Genomic DNA, 23,047 nt, shown 5'->3' on the forward strand with positions numbered 1-23,047 from the left:
TCTACAAAACCTGAAAATTATTTAAAGGATACCTCAGGGGTTAAAATGTTGAGAAATGCTGCACTATACTTTCCTCTATACTGCAGTCATTGTGTACCAGCAGATGATTCACCAACTGTTCAACGTTTTGTCAACAGCTCTGTCCTGAAACACACTGATATCCAACTGTAAGTGACAAAAAGCTACCAATCCATGTTAGATGGCTTAGCCTCTCTATCGGCCTTAATCACACACAGGGGCTTAATCTGTTGAAACACTTGTGCATATTTAAATGGCAATTTTTCACTTATGACCATCCAATCATATTTCTCTTCGGATAGCAAGCATAAGAAAGAAATATAACTTTTCAGGTTACTCTTATTGTCTTTGTACTTATTAGGGATGATTAAACCCCATTTCCCATCCCAATGATCAAATGAGAGTGGTCAGCAGGACAGGAAGTGTGGGGAAACTCTCCAATGGTGACACAGGCAATAACATCTCACATTGATTCAAACCCTCCCCTTTTACATTGGTGAAAGTTAATCTATGATTAGCCAATAGGTGGTACTGCAGGCCGTTGCTTTTCTGCACCCAATTATTACAATCACAAATAGCAAATTGTACAGGTACTTACAAACACTGGGCCCCAAAAAGGAATGCCACTTAGTAACGTGAATTTAAACCTGGTGAAGACCAATGCAATGCCGAGGCCAATCTCCAATATAGCTGCCACAATGACCAGAATCTGAAGAGAGAAATAACAAGGTTTAATTAGTTTGATGCAGCTTTGAACAATATTCTGCTAAGTGCTATTGACACCTAATGGTCCGCTAGAGATAAATGAATTTATTTGCCCAACTGATGATTAAACCAAGATGGGCATTCTTTCAAGGCAAATTCAATTTCCCCAAAGAACATTTTCTCATTCTTTTGCAGTACAGAATTCTAATTGCAATATAGAAGACAGAAGAACATAGAAGAAGTGGGGAGGCTCTAGGTAGAACTAAACCAACCAGTATTTAACAGGAGGGGAGGACAGAAGAAGATACCAAAATCCACCCCAATCTCAACAGAACTCTGTGTCCAATCAGACACAGGCTCCCCCAGGATGGCACCCCCAATCCACTGGTGCCAGGCATGACTTCCCCCTTAAAAGACAGAACAAAAGGGAAGTACTTCTCTTGTCTTGAACATGACTCCAGTTAAAGTGGTTCTAATGGCATAAGGCTTTTTTACCTTCATGCATTCAAGTTGGCTCTAGTGATGATGAGGATAGAGGGAATGATGATGATGAGGTCACTGACACGACTTGAGTGCCGGATAGAGCAGAGGAGGAAAGTGAGGGGGAGAAACAACACCCAATGAAGCAGAATGTCCTCCAGAGGCAGCCTTTATGGAAGAGTAAAGAGCAGCCACCCTATTCCATCAGATTGTGGAGCTGTTATCTCCCGGTCCACTTCCCGCAGCTCAGCTGTGTGGTCCTTTTTTAACACATGTGCAGCACTGTTGCAATTTTTAATACCTGCCACAAGCAGATCAAGCGTGGAAAAAACACTAGCCATTTGGGTACCACATGCTTCACAAGCTAATTAACCCCCACCACTCAGCCCATTGGCAAGAGCACCTGAAAGCCACACAAAAGGGACACAATTTTTCTCCTCCTCACTCCTCATGTTTCATGCCTACCCCCACAACATTACACCCTCTATATTTCATGAGTTCCCAGCAGCCTCGACTGACAGGGATGATGGTATAGCAAAGGGTGTCACAGGTCCTTGCAACACATCTGCCAGTAGCACACCATCAGCTGTAGAGTATAGCAGGCAAATTTCTCTGCCCCAGCTGCTGCATCGAAAAAAAAATACACTCCCTGCCACCCATATGCCCAGCATCTAAATTCCAGCTTGTCCAAATTGCTGGCTTTACAGCTCCTGCCTTTCTGTCTGGTGGATTCTGCCCCCTTCCGTGAATTTTCAGAATGTGCTGTACCACAATGGCGGGTTCCCAGTTTCTATTTCTTTGCACGTAAGGCCATTCTAGCTCTGTACCATCACGTAGAAGGCAATGTTTTGGCATCGTTGGGCAAGGCAGTCAGCCACGAGGTCCACATTACTGCTGACACATGGTCCAGCAAGTATGGTCAGGCACAATATATTTTGTTCACAGCACACTGGGTAACTCTGCTTGCAAATAGAAAAGGATGCAGAACAGGGCTGAGTGCTGGAGCTTGTTTTGCCACCACATCTCCACACAGCTGGTGGTGATGATATGAGATCTGTCAGCTCCACCCTCCCTCCTCTGCTGGATTGTCCTATGAACCGCCAATGGCCCCTACGCACTCAAGGAGCCATTCACAGAGTCAGGCTAAAAGATGCCATGTAGGGCTTCAGCCGGTCTGTCTGGTTGAACCAAGTTTAAGCAGCTTAAAACCCTAAAAAGATACACACTGCCTGGTCATTGCATTGTGAGACTGTGGGAGCTGCTGTGTGCCTGGCTGCGTAGCACTCGATTGAGCATAGACCCTGAGACAAATCTGCAGGACCCATTAGGGGTTTACGCTACATACCTGTTTCTCCATCTCTACTCCCCCCCATGCATCATATTGTCTATTGCAAAAAGACAGGTACACTTTTATAATTTCCTGGGCTCCCTGTATAAACTGTGTGGTGTATGGTCAGCTTTAATACTTACTCCCAGAGCCTTTGGTTTACCCTTAAGAAATGTTTGGAAAAATGGTAAAGATGGGTCCATATTTAGGGGTATGCTGGCAGACAGCTGCCATTGTGGTGCCATAGTGGGGACACTCAATTCCTGGGTTAAAGGAGCGATGGAGAATGTGGGGGGCAGAGGACTGATGTTCTGAAAGAAAGATGCCACAGGCACATTCGACGCTGGGACCGCAGATGGGACTGCAGATTGAGTGCTGCTCAATATAGTCTCATAGTGAGGAGATACGTATTTACTCGCAGGATCTGACATCATGAAATCTAAAATAGAAAAAATGTTTAAAAAGTTAAAACCAGGATTTTGTATGCTTTTCCAAAAAAACAAAAAACAAAACAAAAAAACAGTGAGACAATATTTTACTTAACCACTGTATTAGGAAAGGAATCCTAATATAAAAATACATGTTTAAGAATGTTTAGAATCTCTGTAAGTTAAATCTCAAACAATGTTATCAGATTTCCAAGCTATGGGATCACCAGCTAAACAAAAAGTTAAAAAAGAGCCTTTAAAAAAGGAACCTAATGCATCCACCACATCTAGGGACTTAAAAAATAAAAACTTATATATTGCAGTTTACGAGTTTAGATATGTTTTAAAGTTGAACTTCAAGCTGATATGAAATACACAAATTAATGCAGTCCTGTTAACATTTTGCAGGGGTCTGCTGCCCTGTACAGTCTGTAAGTGGCTCTGCTGCCTAATGTTCACAGAGATTATTCATGTACAATTCCTGTCTCTGGGGGCTGACTATAGATACCCCATATGGAGAAAGTGGAGAGAGAAACAAAGCGAGAATTGAGTCACGATGGGCTGCTACTGCTGCTGTATTTTTAACCAGACTGGAAGTAGAGACTATTAGGCAAGTATTGCTATGTTCTAATAGTTTAACCAAAGATGACCATAGCTTTTTGGATGCCTAATCTTTGTCGTATTGTTATTAACTCACATGCACAGTGCCAGATAGTTAGGTCTGTGCTACTGTATAATAAACAGGTTCACCCTATAATACATTGGAAGGTGACCAGTACACACATAGAGTTATAGTTAGAGTTTATAAACATCTCCTGTTAGTCTAGTTAACCCTGTCCCCTTTGTCCTTGGATTCTATAGCTATTTTTTTTCAGGGCTCAATAACCAGTATAGGCTAAAGCCAGGTTGGCATCCGAAGGCCACTTCTGGTAGTTAAACGTTGGGTTGCATTACAGATTTGAAACTACTAGGGACAAAAGTATAGAGTTGATAGGCTGATTCTGATTCCCAGTGCCACACAACCATTTCTGCATGTGAGAAGCTATGTTCCATACTGGTTGGACAAAGGCTGTCTTCAGGTCTCCAATAACAAGTGTGAATGAGGACCTAATTGATGGAGAGTGTGATGTGGCTGAAGCATTATGGGTGGAACTGCATATAGATGTGCGTAGTTCAAAGTTAATCATTGGAGTTTGTTATAGACCACCCAATGTTAACGAGGAGGTGGAGACACCTTACACAGATGGAAAGGGCTGCAAGGGCTGGGACAGTGATAATAATGGTGGATTTTAACTACCCGGAAAGTGACTGGCGTAATGGCACTGCTTGAACAGTTAAAGGCCAAAAATTTAGAAACCTATTGCAGGACAATTTTATGGTCCAGTTTATTGAGGCCCCGACTAGGAATGATGCTCTGTTGGACCTGGTAATCTCAAACCATGCAGAGCTTATTAATAATGTTCATGTTATGGTCACTGCTACCCAGATGTTCCTTTATATGATATCATTTGATGTTAGCTGTAAGCAAAAAACACATACGGGATAGATAAAACCACTTAACTTTAAGAGAGCATATTTTCCAAGGATGAGGGCTGCTCTCCAGGTCTTAGACTGGGAGGGAATATTGGCATCAATAGACACAGAACAGAAATGGGAATTCTTCAGAAAGACTGTTTGTGAATTCAATGCAAATTATATTCCCAAGGGCAATAAGTTTAAAGACTAATAATAAAACCTATGTGGCTCACAGCCAACGTTAAAAAAAAGCTATAAGCAATAAGAAAAGAGCTTTTAAAGAATATAAAAATTAAGGAAAGGGGGGCGTGGTTTGGATGTGTTTCACTGAGTCTCCTCTCCTGGCCTGCCTAATTTACAGCACCTATTGCCTTCTGCTTCACCACAATGGGGAAACCAAAGAAGTCGAAGGAGCCTAGGTCCTCGGGACACAGCACCAGGCCCTCCTCTGCTCCTCCACTGCTGATTACAGAGTACCTCAGCCACGAAAGTCCGACAGGTCAACATGTGGCCAAGATGGCGCCGGCCTCTTCCACCGCGGCTCTCTCTCCTTCCTCTCCCTACCCTGCGGCCGGCTCCATGAGGTATAGTTTGGATGGGGATCTTTCTCCTGCTCGTGCCCCAGACCTCTCTGCTAGCTCCTTCTCCTTCATCAGGCGGGCACCTGCCTGAAAGTCTATCTCAACCGTTCCCTCTGTGCCTCCAAAGACCCACGCCTTCCTCACGCGCTGCAGCCGCCCAGCCATCCTCCCCGTGGGACTCCTCAGCTATTACATGGGATTCGCAGCTACCTCTTCCCCAGTGCTCCAGAACCCCCAGGGACAGATCTCCCTCAGACACATTGCGCCAGGGAAGATTCCCCTCACATCAGGCTACCCCCTGCCCCCCGCAATCTGCAGGGTACCATGTGAACTACTTTCAGCCTGCTCACTCAGCTGGTTCCTCTAAGAAACAGAAGAACAAAACTAAGATTACCAGCCATTCCCCCCCCGGGGTAGCCGCGCCCCGTCTACTCCCTATGCGCCCCTGGTGAAGGGTGCCCGAGCAGACATAGCCTTGGACTCTGACACGGACCCAGAGGCCTATACCTCCTAGGGAGATTAGGTTTGTTGCATGCCCACCAAACAAGACTTCCACATGCTTATCCATGAGGTGCGTGAGACTTGTCGGTCTGAAATTAATATGCTATGCACGGATTTGCATCAGTTGTCTACAAAGGTCACCTCTTTGAAAGAGGATGTCTCGGATACTAAAAAAGAACTTTCTGATATTCATAGCCGCTTGGCCTCTCAGGCCTCCACTCTCAGAGACTTTCAACGCCACCTCGAGGACCCATAACAGGGGCAGACGTAACAATATCAGGGTCAGGGGTCTGCTCGAGGCCACCCAGGATGAGGACCTTCCCTTGACCTTGCAAGCTATCTTCAATAACGTGTTGGGCCGCCCAGGGCACCAGAAAGTCAAATTAGACTGAGCTCATTGAGCCCTCCGATGTGATCTGCAGGGTTCACAACTATGCCTTCAAAGAAGAAATAATGCGAAAAGCCCGGAACATGCATACTTTTGACTTTGATGGGGCCCCCATACAACTTTTTCCGGATCTGTCATGGATCACGCTCCAGCAGCGTTGATCTCTGCAACCTCTCCTTACTTCGCTGCATGACCATGACTTTCGATGCCATTGGGGTTTTCCTTTCAGACTGACTGCTAAAAGAGATGGGAGATCCATGATGCTACGCTATCTGGAGGACCTCCAGTCCTTCTGTAGGGGGTCTGGACATCCCTGTTGTATAGATAGGGGGTGGTAGTTGCGCTGTGGTAAGGGGGGGGGATGGGGGAGGAAGGGGGAACTAGGAAAGAGTGTTTTTCAAGTGGGGGCACCTCCGGGGCACCTCCAATTGAAGAACACTCTTTCCTCCCCCTCTTGCCCACCATTAGCATTCAATCTGCATTGAGAAGTGTCACATTTGGTGGTGGGACTGTTGTCACATTATTTTCACTTTTTTCATCTTTGGATTTTATGTTCAAGTTACCTAGTGTTGGCGTGCTACCAACATAGACCACTGGGACCATCTTATGTACTTTTAAAAATATTTTATTTTATCCATTTTTTGTTGTCATTTATTACCCACTCGTTTTTTATGCCATCAGTGGATCATAATGTTAGCATATTTATACACGCTTTAAGCGATTTTATTTGATAGTTTATGTAATATTTGTTATATTTTGGATTTACGCACTCCTTGTAGCTGATCCACATACCCTTGTACACTGCTTGCTGGTATATACTTTTATTCTAATTTATGTTTCATTATAGCACTTTTGGTATGCACCACTAAGTGGTATTTTTTGTGCTTGCATTCCACCTTTTATTTATATATTTGCATCCGTGAGCCCTCTTTCACATATTTCACTTATGTACTTTGGTCATCTGACATTTTTGTTGTATTCACTATAGTTTAGTTCCCCCTTCCTCCCCCATCCCTCCCCCCCTTACCACAGCGCAACTACCACCCCCTATCTATACGATTGTTTTGTCTGTTTTGGAGCAGTTTTAGGTGTTGCAGCAGTGCCCCTTTAGTATAGGATTCAGTTGACAGCGCAGGAGTCTTTTTACGCAATTTCTTTCTGGACATCCCTGTGCCACCTACTCCTGGTTGGCAACCTCTTCCAGTTTCTTCCCAACGGTTAGAGCCCCGGACGCAGGTTACTGGGAGAAAACGCCCTTGGTCCCGCCCAGCGGTTGCCTCTCCATCCTCTCGCCATGGCTGATTGTGCTCCTCCCTCTGGGATTGTATAGGCTTACCAGTCTGAAGTTAGGATATTACATCTGAGTTTCCCCATTTATGTACTAATCAAACTTTAACTAGTGTACTATGTTTTCTTTATCCAGAGACTGCATTTTTTTTTCTTTTTTTTACTATGTTCCTATAGTTTACTTGGTTACTTCTATGGGACATTGCCTCCCTACTATTGTTAAGCCTGTTATATTGTTTAGACTTGCAGTCTCTTATGCGTTGCATTTCCCCTTCCCTGGTACCCTTTAGTGGGGTGCTGGTATGAGACATGAACACATTCGACTATGTGGTTATTCAGCCTCTCACTCTTGTATGGTAAAAAAAAAACAGATAAGTACACTATACTCGCTTGAGTTACAGTTATTTAGTGATAATAGGTCAATCACTAACTGCATTCATTCGCAGGCCAGAGAGTTGATTGCCCGCTTCCTAGGTTCTGCTGCCTCCCCGAACAGAGGCCCTTCAAATGGTCCCTTGTCCTCCTTTTTTTTTTGTAGTCCCTCCTTCTTGTTATTTCTTGACTGGAGGAGTTTTTATACTCTGGTCTGGAGGGATTATTCAGGGACCTTCAGCCTGCCACCCAGTTTAGGCAGGTTATTTTGTTTGTTTTTGTTTTTCTTTTCTGTTCTAGGTTCTTTCTTGCTTTCTCTTACTGGCTTACCTATTTCTATCTCTCGACTTCCACCCACCACCTAGGGTCCCACCGCCCCTCGGGTCTTGTGCCCACTCAATGAATCCCTAGAGAATGGCTCTGGATCTCCCACAGGTTCCATTTGGATCATCGCCAGAACGCTTGGACGACTTCTGAACTGTAAAGTATACAGCTAATCTCTCTGTCTTTTGTATCCACCATGATCAATCTGATGTCATTAAATGTGAAAGGCCCAAACTCTAATGTTAAACGTAGCCTGGCCCTACGTGAGTTCAAGCGGTTTACCGCTGACATTGTTTTTGTTCAAGAGACACATCTTGACAAATATGGCAATATGGCGTTCACCTACAAAAATTTCCCCAAAATTTATCTTGCCTCTAATCCACGGAAACGGGCGGGCGTGGCGGGCCTCTTTAGGCAAGGTTCCCCCTTTCAATTATGATCCCTGTATGCTGATCCCCTGGGGCACTACCTCATACTTCGAGGCTCCCGGAAATGTTTAGACCTTACTCACTGTAACATTTATGCCCCGAATGTAAAACAAATAGCCTTCCTGTCTAAAGTGTATAAACGATTATTTGCAGCTCCCCATCAGTATTTAGTCATTGGGGGAGACTTTAACCTGTCGTTCTCACCTGGCCTAGACAGGCATACTGTGGGTGGTGGGAGGTCCTCTTCAGCTTTAGACCGGCAATTTACTCTCTTTTGCCAATTGATCAGACGATATGCCTTATTTGATGCGTGGCGCGCCTCTTACCCCTCTGCTAAACAGTTTACCTTTTATTCCCCACCCCCACAGGTCCCATTCGAGACTGGATTATTTTTTTGTCAATGCCCCACTCTCGGGAGCTTGTACCAGCTCCAACATCCAGGCAATATCATGGTCCGATCATGCCCCAATCACGCTTTCTCTGGCACTCTCCCCAAGCTCCCTCAGAGTCTGCCATTGGCGCTTAAACGAATTTCTGCTTAAACATGACCCTTCCAGAAAGGAGTTGGAGCAAACTCTTAAGCTGTACTTCGCAGAAAATAGCTCCTCTGATGTATCCTCTGCTTCTCTTTGGGAGGGTCATAAAGCGGTATTCCGCGGCCAATGTATTTCTAGCTCCACTGCCCTCAAACGGAATGCCAAGGTGACTCGTGAGTTGCTGGTAGACAAACTTAAGCAATTGGAAAAACGGTTGTTGTTCTCACTGTCTCTTTTTAGGGAGATAGGTAGCGCCAGAGCTGGGTTAAGGGACATTGAGATTGGAAAGGTCGAGAAAGCCCTCCTTCGACTGCGACAAATGTATTATGATGAGGCCAATAAGCCTTGCACACTCTTAGCTAGACAACTCTGAAAACGCTCCAGTGTGGCCTCTCCCACTTTCCTCAGGTACACATCCGGTACCCTACATTCCCATCCTTCTAAAATTGCACAAATCTTCCACGACTTTTATTTTAATTTGTATAATGATCCCACTGTCCCACACAACCCCCCGTCTTCAGACCTCTCCCAGGCCATACAATCATATCTGGAGGACAGTGATCTTCCTGTCATTTCCCCTTCTGAACTGACCAGTCTCAACTCCTCTATCTCTGAGGAGGAAGTAGTTGCCACGATTAAATCTCTCCCAGCTAATAAATCCCCAGGACCTGACGTACTGCCGTATCTCTATTATAAAACCTTTCTTCGGCTCCTTCTCCCTTACATCACTTCTCTGTTCAACTCTTTCCTAACTTCTTCTCCTATTCCGAGAGACATGCAAACCTCCTTTCTTACGATGATCCCTAAGCCGGTTAAGGATCATACAGTGTGCTCAAATTACAGACCGATAGCGCTCCTTGATTCGAATCTTAAAATCTCTACAAAAATTTTAGCAAATAGACTAAACAACCTTCTGCCATCACTTATACATAAAGACCAGGTGGATGGTGGCATTACTTCATTGCAGGTGGAAATCAACTCCCCCACCTATACAACACAATCTTCTCCTTAGAGACACAGCCATAGCTTTGAGGGAAGTACGGAAAGCACTGAAACTTTCACCCTTTATGTCCAGACATCTCCCGATTCAAGGAAATCCCAGATTCCCACCGGGTTTGGAATACAAACCCTTCACTATTTGGCAACAAAAAGGCCTCACACATTTTTCAACCCTATGTGATCTGGAAACAGGACGCCCTCATAACTTCTCTGTCATCGCAGAAACTTTCTCTCTCCCTACATCTCATACTTTACACTACGCACAATGCGTCAGCTTTATAAAAGACTCATGCAGAGAGGAAAGTAAGAGGTTCCAGACATCCATCACAGACTTACTACTCCACAGTGACTCTTATAAAATCTCGGATATCTATAAACCTTTCTTGATAAGGACTACTGCCCTACTTGCCTCCTCATCGGTAGCAAACTGGGGAAAGGACTTCCCTGACTCAGACATAGTGGAAAAGGTTCTTCAGGGGTACCAGAAAACGCTTCAGCTGACCCCCAATGAGGTATGGAGAGAAACTCAATTAAAGATTATGCACCGCGCCTATATACCCTTCATCTCGGACAAGACTGTCCAAGGTGCAGCAAATTGCCCCATGTGTCGACAGTCAAAACCATCACTTTCCCACCGTTTCTGGTCATGCCCCTCCATCTCCGCTTTCTGGGACCAAATCATCTCCTACATCTTCAAAATAACGCTGTTAAAAATACCTAAAGACCCCCTACTCCTCATCTTCGGATACTGGGATGACCAACTGCTCCCGTGGTCCCCAATCACCCACCCTACATATAAGGACTGGGCCTTGATCAGTCTTTTACTGGCTAGAAGACTAATTCTACAAAACTGGACCTCCTCTCTTTGCCCACAGATCTCGCAACTTAAAAGGGAGCTTCTAACCTTGCTTCACAGGGACAAACTCAATACCGACTTCAAAAAAGAACTCCCCCACACACGATTTTACTCAAGATGGTGGGCCTTCATGCAATCAACTCTGTCCCAAGAGGAACTACAACACTTCGAAAATACTTCATTCGCTTACTATGACACTTCCATTACCACTCCTGAGGAGGAAGACACTCCCGTTCTCTCTTCTTCCTGTAACTCTATAGCTACTTAATACTTCAACCGACTGATGTATGCTTCCACTCCCCCCCCCCCCATTCTATCCATCTCCCCCCCCCCCTTTTTTTTTTAAGTTTATATATGTAAATATATATATGTAAAATGTTCAAAACTTACATATGTAAAATGTTCAAAAATGTTGTATACCAACTAATGTGATACCCTGTATTGCAATTTCTTTCAATAAAATCTATTGGAAAAAAAAAAAAAAAGACTAGGTGGGGTTTATCCCCTTCGCCAAGCTGGTGACAATACATTATAGATGTAGTGAACATGACTCAATCTGAGGCACTACTCTTAAGTTTAGATGCAGAAAAGGCCTTTGATAGGCTCGGCTGGCCATTTTTGTTTGCGACTGTCTGCCGTGTTGGCATCAGGGGTCCTTTTCTACAAGCCATTGCCCATCTATATTCCTCTCCACTGACTTTAGTTAGGACCCAGTTTGCTGCCTCTCCTGCCTTTCCCATTTATAATGGCACACGGCAGGGGTGCCCTCTTTTCCCTCTTCTTTACGCAGTTTGTATTGAGCCCCTGGAAGCCCATATAAGGCAAAAGCCCAATATTCATGGTATTTCAGTCTGTATTAAAGATTTTAAGATCTCCCTTTTCGCGGACAATGTATTACTCATACTCACACAACCTCCCTTCCAAACCTCCATATGGAACTAGATCGCTATAGTCTTCTTTCCGGTTACAAAATCAATACTCCAAGACAGAAGCCCTTCCCCTTAATATCCCTGACCAGAGGCTATCCCACCTTACACAATCGTTTGACTACTCTTGGAAGACCTCAACTTTAAAGTACCTAGGCGTCAATCTTATATCTACCTACGATGCCCTTTATAAGGCTAACTTTCCCCCATTATACACTTCCATTAAAGCATCCCTTGCCAAGTGGAAGTCTCAGAGGTTGTCTCTCTTTGGTCACATGGCAACCATTAAGATGGCAATCTTGCCTAAACTTCTCTATATCTTTGAGACTCTGCCTTTCCCTATCCCATCCTCGCACCTTCCCCCTCCAGGGGGACCTGTTGAACTTCTTTTGGAATTACAAAAGGCACTGCATTGCTAGGTCTATCCTCTTTGCCCCTCATAGTCAAGGCGGCCTTGCATTTCCAAATATAGCTAAATATTATCTAGCGACTCAACTGCGTCCTCTCGCTTCATGGTATACTCTGCATGCTTACAATCGTTGGACACAAATTGAGAAGCTGTGGCTGGCAACATCCACCTGAATTCCATATTATGGAGCAGCGAAGTCCAGCTTAAAAATTTACGACTGCTGGGGCCCATGTCACTCGTGCGGACTCTATGGCTTTGTGCCAAATAGGTTTATCCTCTTACCTCCCCGGCCTCTCTGGCAACCTCATTTTTGTTCACGCCTAATGTCCCGTACAGCTTTACCTCGCTGATGCCTCACCCTTGGATGGAAAAGGCCCTATTTCACTTTGGTCAGTTGGTGGATTTTAGAACTAGAAGGTTGCGAACATTTCAGGATTTGCAGGAAACCTATAACCTGCCTAGACAGGCTTTTTATAGTTACTTGCAAATACATTTTGCGCAGTCCTTAGTTACAGTTCTCCCCCCTGACAGATTTCGAGAGCGTTTGCTTGGAGGGCCCTTCCCCTAGAGGTATGATATCGCGTACGTACCAACTTTTAATCACAGACCCTTCCCCATCTGGACCTTGGCACGCCTATATGCGTAAATGGGAGCAGGCCTTGGGCGAGGAGTTACCCCTGAAATTGTGGCAATTAAATTAAATTAATTTTGTCACAGGCATCTAAGAGCTTTATCTGTACCCTGTAAAAGAGAATCAATATAAGATACTCTACCACTGGTACCTAACCCCAGACCTGCTCCATTCTTTATATCCCTCTGCCGATCGCCGGTGCTGATGTTGCAACGCTTCTGTAGGTACGTTGTACCATATCTTCTGGACGTGCCCTTTAATTACTCCTTAATGGCAGTTGGTCCACTCTCTAATTCATTCAATCTTTGGCTCCTGGCTAGACGGCTAGAAAGCTTCATGCGCATGTGTTAACTGCCGCACGGTGCTTGATTGCCCTTAAGTGGAGAAAGCGAGACCCTCCTTCTATGGTTGATTTGCACCCCAGGATCCGAGATGTGAAACGGATGGAAAGCCTGACCGCTTCAATAAATGACACTCTCGAGGCCCATCATCGGGTTTGGGAATTGTGGGATTTGTTGGAATCCCCTTCAGCATGAAGTCTTCCTAACCTGGCGACATCCTGTGTGGATAACGACTCCGGTCTCTGAGGTGGGTCCTGGTGAGGGTGGTTGCTCTTTACTACTTTCTCTTCTCCCTTTCTTCTTTCTCTGCCTCTGTTAGGCTCACTTGTCTGTTTTTTTTGTTTGTTTTGTTTTTTGTTTGTTTTGTTTTTTTTGTGTTTTTTGTTTTGTTTGCCAATACGGCCATTCCAGTGCTATTTCCTACTAGAGTGTATACCATTAGACGGTTGTGCCATTGTAGTCATTATGTTACTGTGACTGAGACCAATGAATCTGAAGTTGATATATACCATTCGCATATCCTATTTCAATTTTTCCTACCTTTTATTATTGTTTTTTCTTTTCATGATGGTATTGCCTACGGGTGCTTATTGGCTTATGTCATGTATATTCTTTTGTATGTTATTGTCCTTTTTGTTGAAAATTAATAAAAATTGTCAACTTAAAAAAAAAATAAAAAAATGACGGAACACTATTGTTGCTTAACCACTTCCCACCCAGGCCTATTGCAGATTGATGGCCAGGAAGTGATTCTGTTATCCTGACTGGGCGTCATATGATGTCCAGCAGGATAACATGCCGGCGTGGGGGCGTGCAGCGCAGCGATCGTGAGTGCGGCGTGTCATTATGACACGCTGCATCTCTGATCATGATCAGAAGCCTCTGTCAGAGGCTTCTTACCATGTAATCAGTTGTGACCAATAACAGCTGATCATCGCGTGAACCAGGAAGTGCCGGTAAACGGCATCCCTCAGTTTGCGCTGACAGGGAGAGCCGATCTATACTGTCTTTATAACAAAGGACTACACTTCCATACCAGGTTCTCCCCTTAATAAATACAACACTTTTTAGTTAGAGCACTGACATTACAGTGAGTACTCTTACCCCAGAATTGCCTGTGCTGATATAAGTGGGATCTCTGCTGGATCCTAATCATACTGGTGATCAAAAATCACTGGTAAGGAGCAGGGATCTTACAGTCAATAAAATAGTCTTTCTACATCAAGAGCATACCAAGCACTCTTAAAAAGGAAGAGTTTAATGGTTTTGTGGAACAAGTTCTGGCAAAGCCCAGCTTGGCCAGTTCACCCAAACCTATTTACCTGTTTAATCTGTTTATTTACAAACTTTTCAATCATCTCAAGAGGTCCTCCCACTCTGGAGACAATTGGTCTACTGAGGGGTTTTCTGTCATTCTTGTGAATCGTTCATGTTCTATGTGATACTGAGATATTATATTCCTCTAAATGCAGATATTCAAATTTATTTTCTGGATAATATATCTACCCCAAGTGCACTTGTAATGAATATGTGTATATAAACAAACTCAAAATAGTTGTGCTGTGTTAATCATACAAATCAGTCTATCAAAAATCTATAAAAAGTGAAACATAAAATCAATCACAAATATTGTGTCTCCAAAAAATCACGACCAATTTAAGTGAAACCTAAGCATACTCCACAAGGGGTGTTATAAGTGTCCAAAAGGGTCAGGACAAGGCTTGTGCAGACGTCACCCATGCCTGTCTGGAGCTGGCACCAGTGGCATTTTTAAAGTTACATGCTCACATCTGTGGTTGTTTGTAAGTAAATTTAAATTTATATATTGAAATACTTGGCGGTATTAAACTATATGGAGTCTCATCTTTTTGGCCAAGCCTCACAGCGGAGCAGGAAGGGAGGGATGCAAGCGGAGTGCACTGGAGATGTGTAGCAGGTCTCCTCTATGCTAGAGAGTAAATTGACTACTGTCAATTGGGTGGTGATTTTTGGAGACCCAATATTTGTAATTGATTTTATGTTTCACTTTTTAAAGATTTTTGATAAACTGATTTGCATGATTAACACAGCACAACTATTTTGAGTCTATTTATGTATTAAGCATTTGTATTTTTATGCTTTTTGTGTGCAGCTGTCAACTTTGAATTGTGAACATTTAATTGACACTAAGCACAGTTTTAAATATTAAGGAATGTGTGGATATGTTAGGCACCTGTAGCTTTGAGTGGACGGATATCAGTGAGTATGGTAACAAAATACATAGCCCACTGCAAGTGACCCCGTTTACGGCCTGCGGAAGTCCCAACAATGTGGGACTAAACACATTGACACATGGGGTCCCCCGCCACATCAGTCCTCCCCTGCATGCCTGAACCACGTCCTGGTTTGAACCTTCGGGTGTGGGAACTGGACATCAGTAGTGAGCCGACCTGTATTCACACAGTGGGGTTGTTTTACTAAAGCTGGAGAGTGCAAAATCTGGTGCAGCTGTGCATGGTATCCAATCAGCTTCTAACTTTAGCTTGTTCAGTTTATCTGCAAGAGGAATTGTATTCCAGTTTATGTGTGCAAGCTGCAGGTGAGATCATCACCTATTGAAAGATGCCAACTGGTGAGGATGAGAGTCTGGGACACAGCAGGTGTGCTGAAGAGCAGCTGTGGACATTCATATTGGAGTACTCACATTACTTATAGTTGTAGTAAACCACACCATTAAAAAAAAAAAAAAAATACCCTGCAAGTCAATGGCATAATGTGCTAGTACCTGGTAGGTACAAGTGCAAAAAATGACTTTACTTCCACTTTAGAGTGATTGTAAATTTGCCCCCAGACCCCCTTTTTTCTTACCTGAGCCCGATCCGATCCAGCGATGTGCAAGAGACCAGCAGCCCCAAACACTGTCTCTCTCCTCATTGGACACTGCTGTCCATGAAATACAGTGACACGGCTTTCCACTCTGTCTGCCCAACACATTGAAAAACTGAACACACCATGTACCACTATTGAAATAACTGAGATTATTAAGTCCCTAAAAACTTCCACAGCACCTGGTCCAGATGGATATTCTACCCTTTATTATAAAAAATTCTCCCATATTCTGCCCCCCCATTTATGCAAATTATAAAATTATATTTTACAAGGCAATAAATTCCCAGAGGAAATGCTTCTAGCCAACATGTGTCTATTATCCAAGCCCCATAAAGATGACACTTTTCCACAGAACTACCGCCAAATATCAGTTATAAATAATGAAAACCTCTATTGATGTGCAAAAACCCAAAAAGTCCCTGTCAATCAATATAGGTGGCGCTAATAATAGCGATGACACCACCTGGTGTTCAAAAATATTAAACCCTTTGTGTTATAATATTCTAGTCATATTACGTGATGATTGAATCCATGTAGCATACACAGAGCAATCTATACCAAAAAATTATACCAAAAATAAAAGCATATTGTGTGATATTGCGTGATATACCATACACAGAACAATCTTTACCACAAATAATATCAAAAGTGAAAATATATAAAAGGAACTATAAATATTTCATCCATGAAAAGTCCATAGAGTGAAAACCGTGAGAAAAGTGTGCGATTTTCTGAAAATGTCCACCAATTCACTCAGTGCCAGTGATTCCTCTCCCTTTGAAATCAACACTCACCGACTCAATATGCCTCACACTCTCGTGTTTTGGCAATCAAGCATAATCATCCAGATGGTCAGATGAAGGTGACAGCTCCAAATTCCATCAATTCCAATGTCATCTCATTCCATATAAAATAAAGATGCGCAAATAGTGTGATACCGTAAAATATAACATTTATTCAACTTGTGAAAAACTTCAATCATTGCACTCACATAAAACCTCTTGAAAAAAGCCAAAGCCACACTGCACTTCAAATATCCAACCTCCTCTGTGAAACGCCCAGCACCACTGTAAATGAAGGTCACGGCGGACCCAAGGTAAGCGATAGCAGGCTCTCACCCCCACTCGCTGCAGCTCCTCGAGTCAGATACGAATATCCCGCTGATACACGCCCCAGCATGGCTGTACGGCATCAGACATTAGCAGAGAGTGACGGATGGAGCGTTGCCTTTCATCTCCGTGTATCAGCGGGAGATTCGTATCTGACTCGAGGAGCTGCAGCGAGTGGGGGTGAGAGCCTGCTATCGCTTACCTTGGGTCCGCTGTGACCTTCATTTACAGTGGTGCTGGGCGTTTCACAGAGGAGGTTGGATATTTGAAGTGCAGTGTGGCTTTGGCTTTTTTCAAGAGGTTTTATGTGAGTGCAATGATTGAAGTTTTTCACAAGTTGAATAAATGTTATATTTTACGGTATCACACTATTTGCGCATCTTTATTTTATATGGAATGAGATGACATTGGAATTGATGGAATTTGGAGCTGTCACCTTCATCTGACCATCTGGATGATTATGCTTGATTGCCAAAACACGAGAGTGTGAGGCATATTGAGTCGGTGAGTGTTGATTTCAAAGGGAGAGGAATCACTGGCACTGAGTGAATTGGTGGACATTTTCAGAAAATCGCACACTTTTCTCATGGTGTTCTCTCTATGGACTTTTCATGGATGAAATATTTATAGTTCCTTTTATATGTTTTCACTTTTGATATTATTTGTGGTATAGATTGTTCTGTGTATGGTATATCACGCAATATCACACAATATGCTTTTATTTTTGGTATAATTTTTTGGTATAGATTGCTCTGTGTATGCTACATTGATTCAATCATCACGTAATATGACTAGAATATTATAACACAAAGGGTTTAATATTTTTGAACACCAGGTGGTGTCATCACTATTATTAGCGCCACCTATATTGATTGACAGGGACTTTTTGGGTTTTTGCACATCAATAGAGGTTTTTTAGTTTTTACATTTAAGGTGGCTGCTTGGGATAAAATTTATTGAGTCACATATATTTACCATTACACTAATTCCTTTCACAGGGGTGAAAATATCCCCTCTTCTTGGCTTTGAGCGCAGTGGTGGGGACTCAAGGAGGGCGCAGTTTTTTTGAGTTGTCATTCTTTCAAGTTATAAATAATGACCTCAAAATTTTTGTCCGTTTGCTGGCAGATAGAATAGCTGTGGTCATCACATCATTAATCCACCGAGATCAAACTGGTTTTATTCCAGGCAGACAGATTACTGACAACTTAAGGCTTGTCACAAATATAATTCAGGATGCTAACTTACATGCAAGCCCAGTAAATATTCTTAGCCTTGACATCCACAAGGCCTTTGATAGTGTCAGTTGGTCATACCTGGAACTATTACTCCCCAAATACAGCCTTTGCAATGAATTTATGGATGGCTTTAGAGCTTTCATATCAAAATCCTCAAACTAGAATCAGACTTCCTGGGAAAAACTCAAAGTTCTTTGCATTGGGTAGAGGAATTAGACAAGGGTGCCCCCTTTCCCCTCTCCTTTTTGCTCTGGTCATCGAACCCCTCGCTAGCGCCATACGAAATAATGTCAATATTAAAGGCTATTCCAAAGGCTGAATAGACTTCAAATTGAGCCTATATGCCGATGACATTTTGCTGATCCTTTCAGACCCCTTAATTTCCTTTCCTAACCTTATCAAAGAACTAGAAGTATTCCAGGATCTCACCGGTCTAGGGGTTAATTTATCTAAATGTACTGCAATGCCTATAAATCGTCCACCATCGTTGGAGACATCTTACAGGAGAGATTCTCTTTTACTTGGACCTCACATTCTTTTAAATATTTGGGCATCTTCCTTACTCCATCTTAAAAAAATATTTTTCAAACCAGTTATCCACCACTATTCACAAATATTAAAACGCTACTAAAATTATGGTCCAACTATCACAATTCCTTTTTGGGGAGAATAACAGCTACCAAAATGGTGATTTTACCTAAGCTTCTATTTTATTTTAGAGCTTTACCCATACTGATCCCTAAAAGTACACTAGACTCCCTACAAAGAGAAATTAACAAATTTATTTGGCTCAACAAAAAAACAAGGTTTGGTTACTCTCTTATGCACAGACCTCATTCCAATAGTGGTTTGAGCCTTCCTAACTTATGGTGTTATTTAGCAGCAAGATTTACACAGTTAGCTCAATGGTTTGTTCTTCAAAACCAAGCAACTTGATTAGAAGGAGCAATCAATTATACCATTCCATCTTCAAGGGATATCATGGTCCAAGTCGATACAACCCAGAAAGATCTTTCCCTTAAATAAGCTGGTGGCCCACTCATTTCAATTGTGGCACCGTTTTAAGGATAAATTTGACTTGATTTCTACCACCCCCCCAGCATCCTTTATAGGAGACCCATGCTACCCCCCGCCTTTAGAAATAGTAATACTTTCTGTATTTGGAAATTATGCAACCTCACTACTTTGAAATCCTTATCCCTAAATAACAAATTTCGCCCTTTTTCAGATTTATGCAAACTATATAATCTCCAAATTTCAGAATTACCCCATTATACTCAAATTGAAAAATTCTACCAAAAATAATTCTCTAGAACATTACATACCCCTTACTCCCAATTTGAACAAATCTGCATTTCCCCTCCAAGAGATAGGGGCTTGATCTCTCGTATTTATCGTTGTTTAAATTCATTTTCTCTTTCAGAAAAATCAAAACCAATGCTGCAATGGGAAAATGACTTGGATAATTCTTTTAACAATACCAGAATGGACCACCATGATCCAAAACCTACTGAAATGTACTCGCTCAATTTCGGAAAGAGAAACAGCCACCAAAATACATACCAGATGGTACCTAACTCCCTTTAAAATAAACTCATTTTATCCATTGGTATCCCCCACTTGTTTTAGGGGATGCCCAGATCAAGGCACCATCTTACATACCTTCTGGAACTGCAAAATTTTGAATCCCAAATGGTTACAAGCAGCAGCTAAGATTGAACATATTATAGGCAAAAAAATTCCCCTCACGCCTAGGATGTGTTTATTGTTTGTACCCATACCTAATGTTCCCACACAGCATATTAGATTATTTCACATGCTGTTCAACTCAATCCACTGGATGATAGTGTTTAACTGGCACTCATCAACAGTCCCTTGATCCCAGGTAGTGAGTAGAATGGAACAAATAAAACTCTCAGAGCATATCCACCATACACTCTTTGACACCATGCACAAAAAAAAATGGTCCTCTTGGGATATACCACATTCCCAAACATTACCTAATGTAGTCTAAAAATAAATATTAGTTCAAAACAAAACTGTGATGTAACTTATATAACCTTATAAGGAAAATATATTCTTAGATATCAACATTATTGTTCTTGCGTTGAATTGCTATACTTTTTTATTATATATACAATTCACCTCATATTAAGTACATACTTGATATATATTGGATGTACCTATGTTTCTGTTATACACTTGTACCAAACTATGATCTTTTGCAATAATAAAAATTGCTTGTAAAAAAAACAAATACAGTGATGGGGCGGAACCGAGTCCCGCTGTCTGTGTAAATGGACACAGCACCAGGACTCTGGAGTGCACCCGCATGGGTGCCCTCATGGAAAGTGGCTTTCTGTGGGGGCTCCTGGTGAAGGGGAGGAGCCAGGAGTGCCAAGGGCACCCAAAAAGAGGACAATCGGGGCTGCTCTGTACAAAACCCTTGCACAGAGCACATAAGTATAACAAGAAGACTGTGTATTGCATCAGGAGACTGGTGGGGTTCTGTGCCTATATTTTTTTTTACTTTTAGGGCATTTTTTTATAATTTTGTCATTTTGTGTTTTATTTTCAATAAAGGATCGGGTAACTTTAAGTTTCTGTTACTTTTCACAAATTTCTTTCCTTGGTATTAGTAGTTATCATTGTAGTGACACCAGCCCTGTGAGAAGGGTTTATGGCACCACAACCCTTTCTTTATCGTACATCATGGGACGCACAGCCTAAGTAATAACTTAATGGGTTATAGGCCACCTTCAGGTGGACACTGGTATACCCAATACAGGAAGTTCACTTCCCTATATAACCCCTCAGTTTTTCGCCAGTGTCTAAGGTGTTGGTCACGAGTGAAGATGTGCTCTGAGGAGCTCTAGGAGGGATCCATGCTGGATTTAAATAACCTCCACAACCAGATCCATCAAAAGCCACTGAGGCCACAGGATGGTACTCGGGCCTCTCTTAGAAGAACAAGGTTTTGCCTGTAACGCCTCTCATTGAGGGTTAGACCCCAGGAACATAGACTCTTTTTAGTCTTGCTACATTACCTAAAGTTGCTCCTGAGGTGTGCTATACAGGTCCAAAGGAGTGGAACCCCTATTATATGGACCCGGTCTTTGAAGGTTTAAGCCGTGATGGGTGAAGTTTGGATCTGTCTGTTACAGCAGTATCCTGCAGCGAGGATAAGGTAAGGGAAGAAGCCTAGGAACTGTAAAAAGTCCAACTACGCCTTTCTCTTTCATATGAAAAACATTGTATGGCTTAAAAATCTCCACTAGAGGGAGTAAATTACACATACCTTGGTACGTTGCTTCTTAGCAGCTCTGTGTCCGGCTATAACAGCGTGTGTGGTCCTAGCAGCCAGAGGGGGGTTCTTAATTGAACAGATGGCATTTGCTCTTCTGAGGAAACTAAGTGGGGGTACAGCAGCAGTTCATAATCATTATCTTGCTAACTAAGGAGCCAAATGCTACTGTTGATAAAACTCCCCCCCCCCCCGGAGAGGTGCGGTGGCGGCTTCCAGATATTACATTTAAATATCAAACTTAACTTTTTATAAGCACTATCCCATGGAGGAGATTGTACAAGGCAGTACGTTCACTGGCAATGTGCCAGACGGCGTTCCCAGCCTCCTCATCGGGTCTGCATTTGCAGACCCGAATGCCGTCCGTGCACGTGGACTAGTGTCATTCTTGAAACAAGGAGGGGGGTGGGTATTGGAAAGGGGCGTGGTCTAAAAAGCAGGTGGTGCCATGTGCGGGACGTAGCATCCACATGGAGCACACGGCGCACACACTGAGGGGCGGAAGACACTGAGGATGCCAAATCAGGCTGAGGCTTTAAAGACATACGCTCTCATTATCAGAAATCTCTAAGAGCAGCTTTAATAGCATCCTCCATCCAAGTGGATAGGAAGTGTGCTAGATCCCACTCCCCCACCTCAAACCCTTTACCAAAGGAAAAGTGGGGACAGGATGAGGGAATACCCTCAGGCGATCACAAGGAAAAACAAGCCGATTAATCCTCTGCGGGGGAAACAACAGTTGATGACCCTTTTTCAGCCTCACAATCTGAGGTACAAACTCTTACGGAGATGGTTCGTTCCGCTTTCATGCTACCCCTAACAGAGACAGCTGAAGGTCCGGTTTCTTCCTTGGGTCCTTTAAAACCTTTACCGCCTTTTCATGCGTTTCTGGTCCATACATTGCTAGAAAAGCTTATTTATGCTGAATGGGATCATCCGGATAAGCATTTTCTTCCTTCAAAGAGATTCTCAATTCTCTATCCCATGGAGGAGAAATTCACCAAAAAATGGAAGGTACCGGCAGTGGACGCTTCGATTTCCAGTGTGAATACAAGTTTAACTTGTCCAGTAGACAATGCACAAATGCTTAAAGATCCAACAGAGAAAAAGCTGGAATTCCTGTTAAAATCCTCTTTTTCCTTGGCAGGGGCTGTTACTCAGCCTGCAGTCGCTGCAATAGGCATCTGTGAGTCCCTAAAGGACTAGTTAACAGAGGCTCTTAAGGAGGTCCCTGCACAACAGGCCGTGAGTTGGCTGAACTAGCAAAGGCATTATGTTTTGCTACTCTAGGCAGTGCCGACGGCCTTTGGCGTCAGACTCTAAAGTAAAACCTCAGGGTCAGGCCCAGGCTCAAAAGAAGACCTGGGGCTGGAAATCTGCAAAACTACATGATGAAGAGGCACCCTCCCTCGCCGGAGTGGGGGGAAGACTTCTGCAATACTCAGAAGTCTGGCAAAAGCAAATTCAGGACAGATG

General features: G+C 43.1%; 1 protein-coding gene across 5 annotated transcripts in view; it reads right to left on the reverse strand.

Moving 5' to 3' along the window:
- Positions 1 to 23,047, reverse strand: part of LOC141106397 (membrane-spanning 4-domains subfamily A member 4D-like) — a 227,752-nt gene that overhangs the window by 152,981 nt on the left and 51,724 nt on the right. For all 5 annotated transcript variants that reach the window (XM_073597155.1, XM_073597152.1, XM_073597156.1 and 2 more), the window contains exons 2-3: positions 2,674 to 2,969; positions 617 to 727 (exon numbers count right to left, since the gene is read on the reverse strand). In XM_073597155.1, the coding sequence (XP_073453256.1) occupies positions 617 to 727; positions 2,674 to 2,964 (402 nt within the window). In that variant the 5' untranslated portion in view covers positions 2,965 to 2,969. The remainder of the gene's footprint in view (positions 1 to 616; positions 728 to 2,673; positions 2,970 to 23,047) is intronic.

Source organism: Aquarana catesbeiana, linkage group LG08 (genome assembly GCF_042186555.1).
Source record: "Aquarana catesbeiana isolate 2022-GZ linkage group LG08, ASM4218655v1, whole genome shotgun sequence".
NCBI classification, from domain to species: domain Eukaryota; kingdom Metazoa; phylum Chordata; class Amphibia; order Anura; family Ranidae; genus Aquarana; species Aquarana catesbeiana.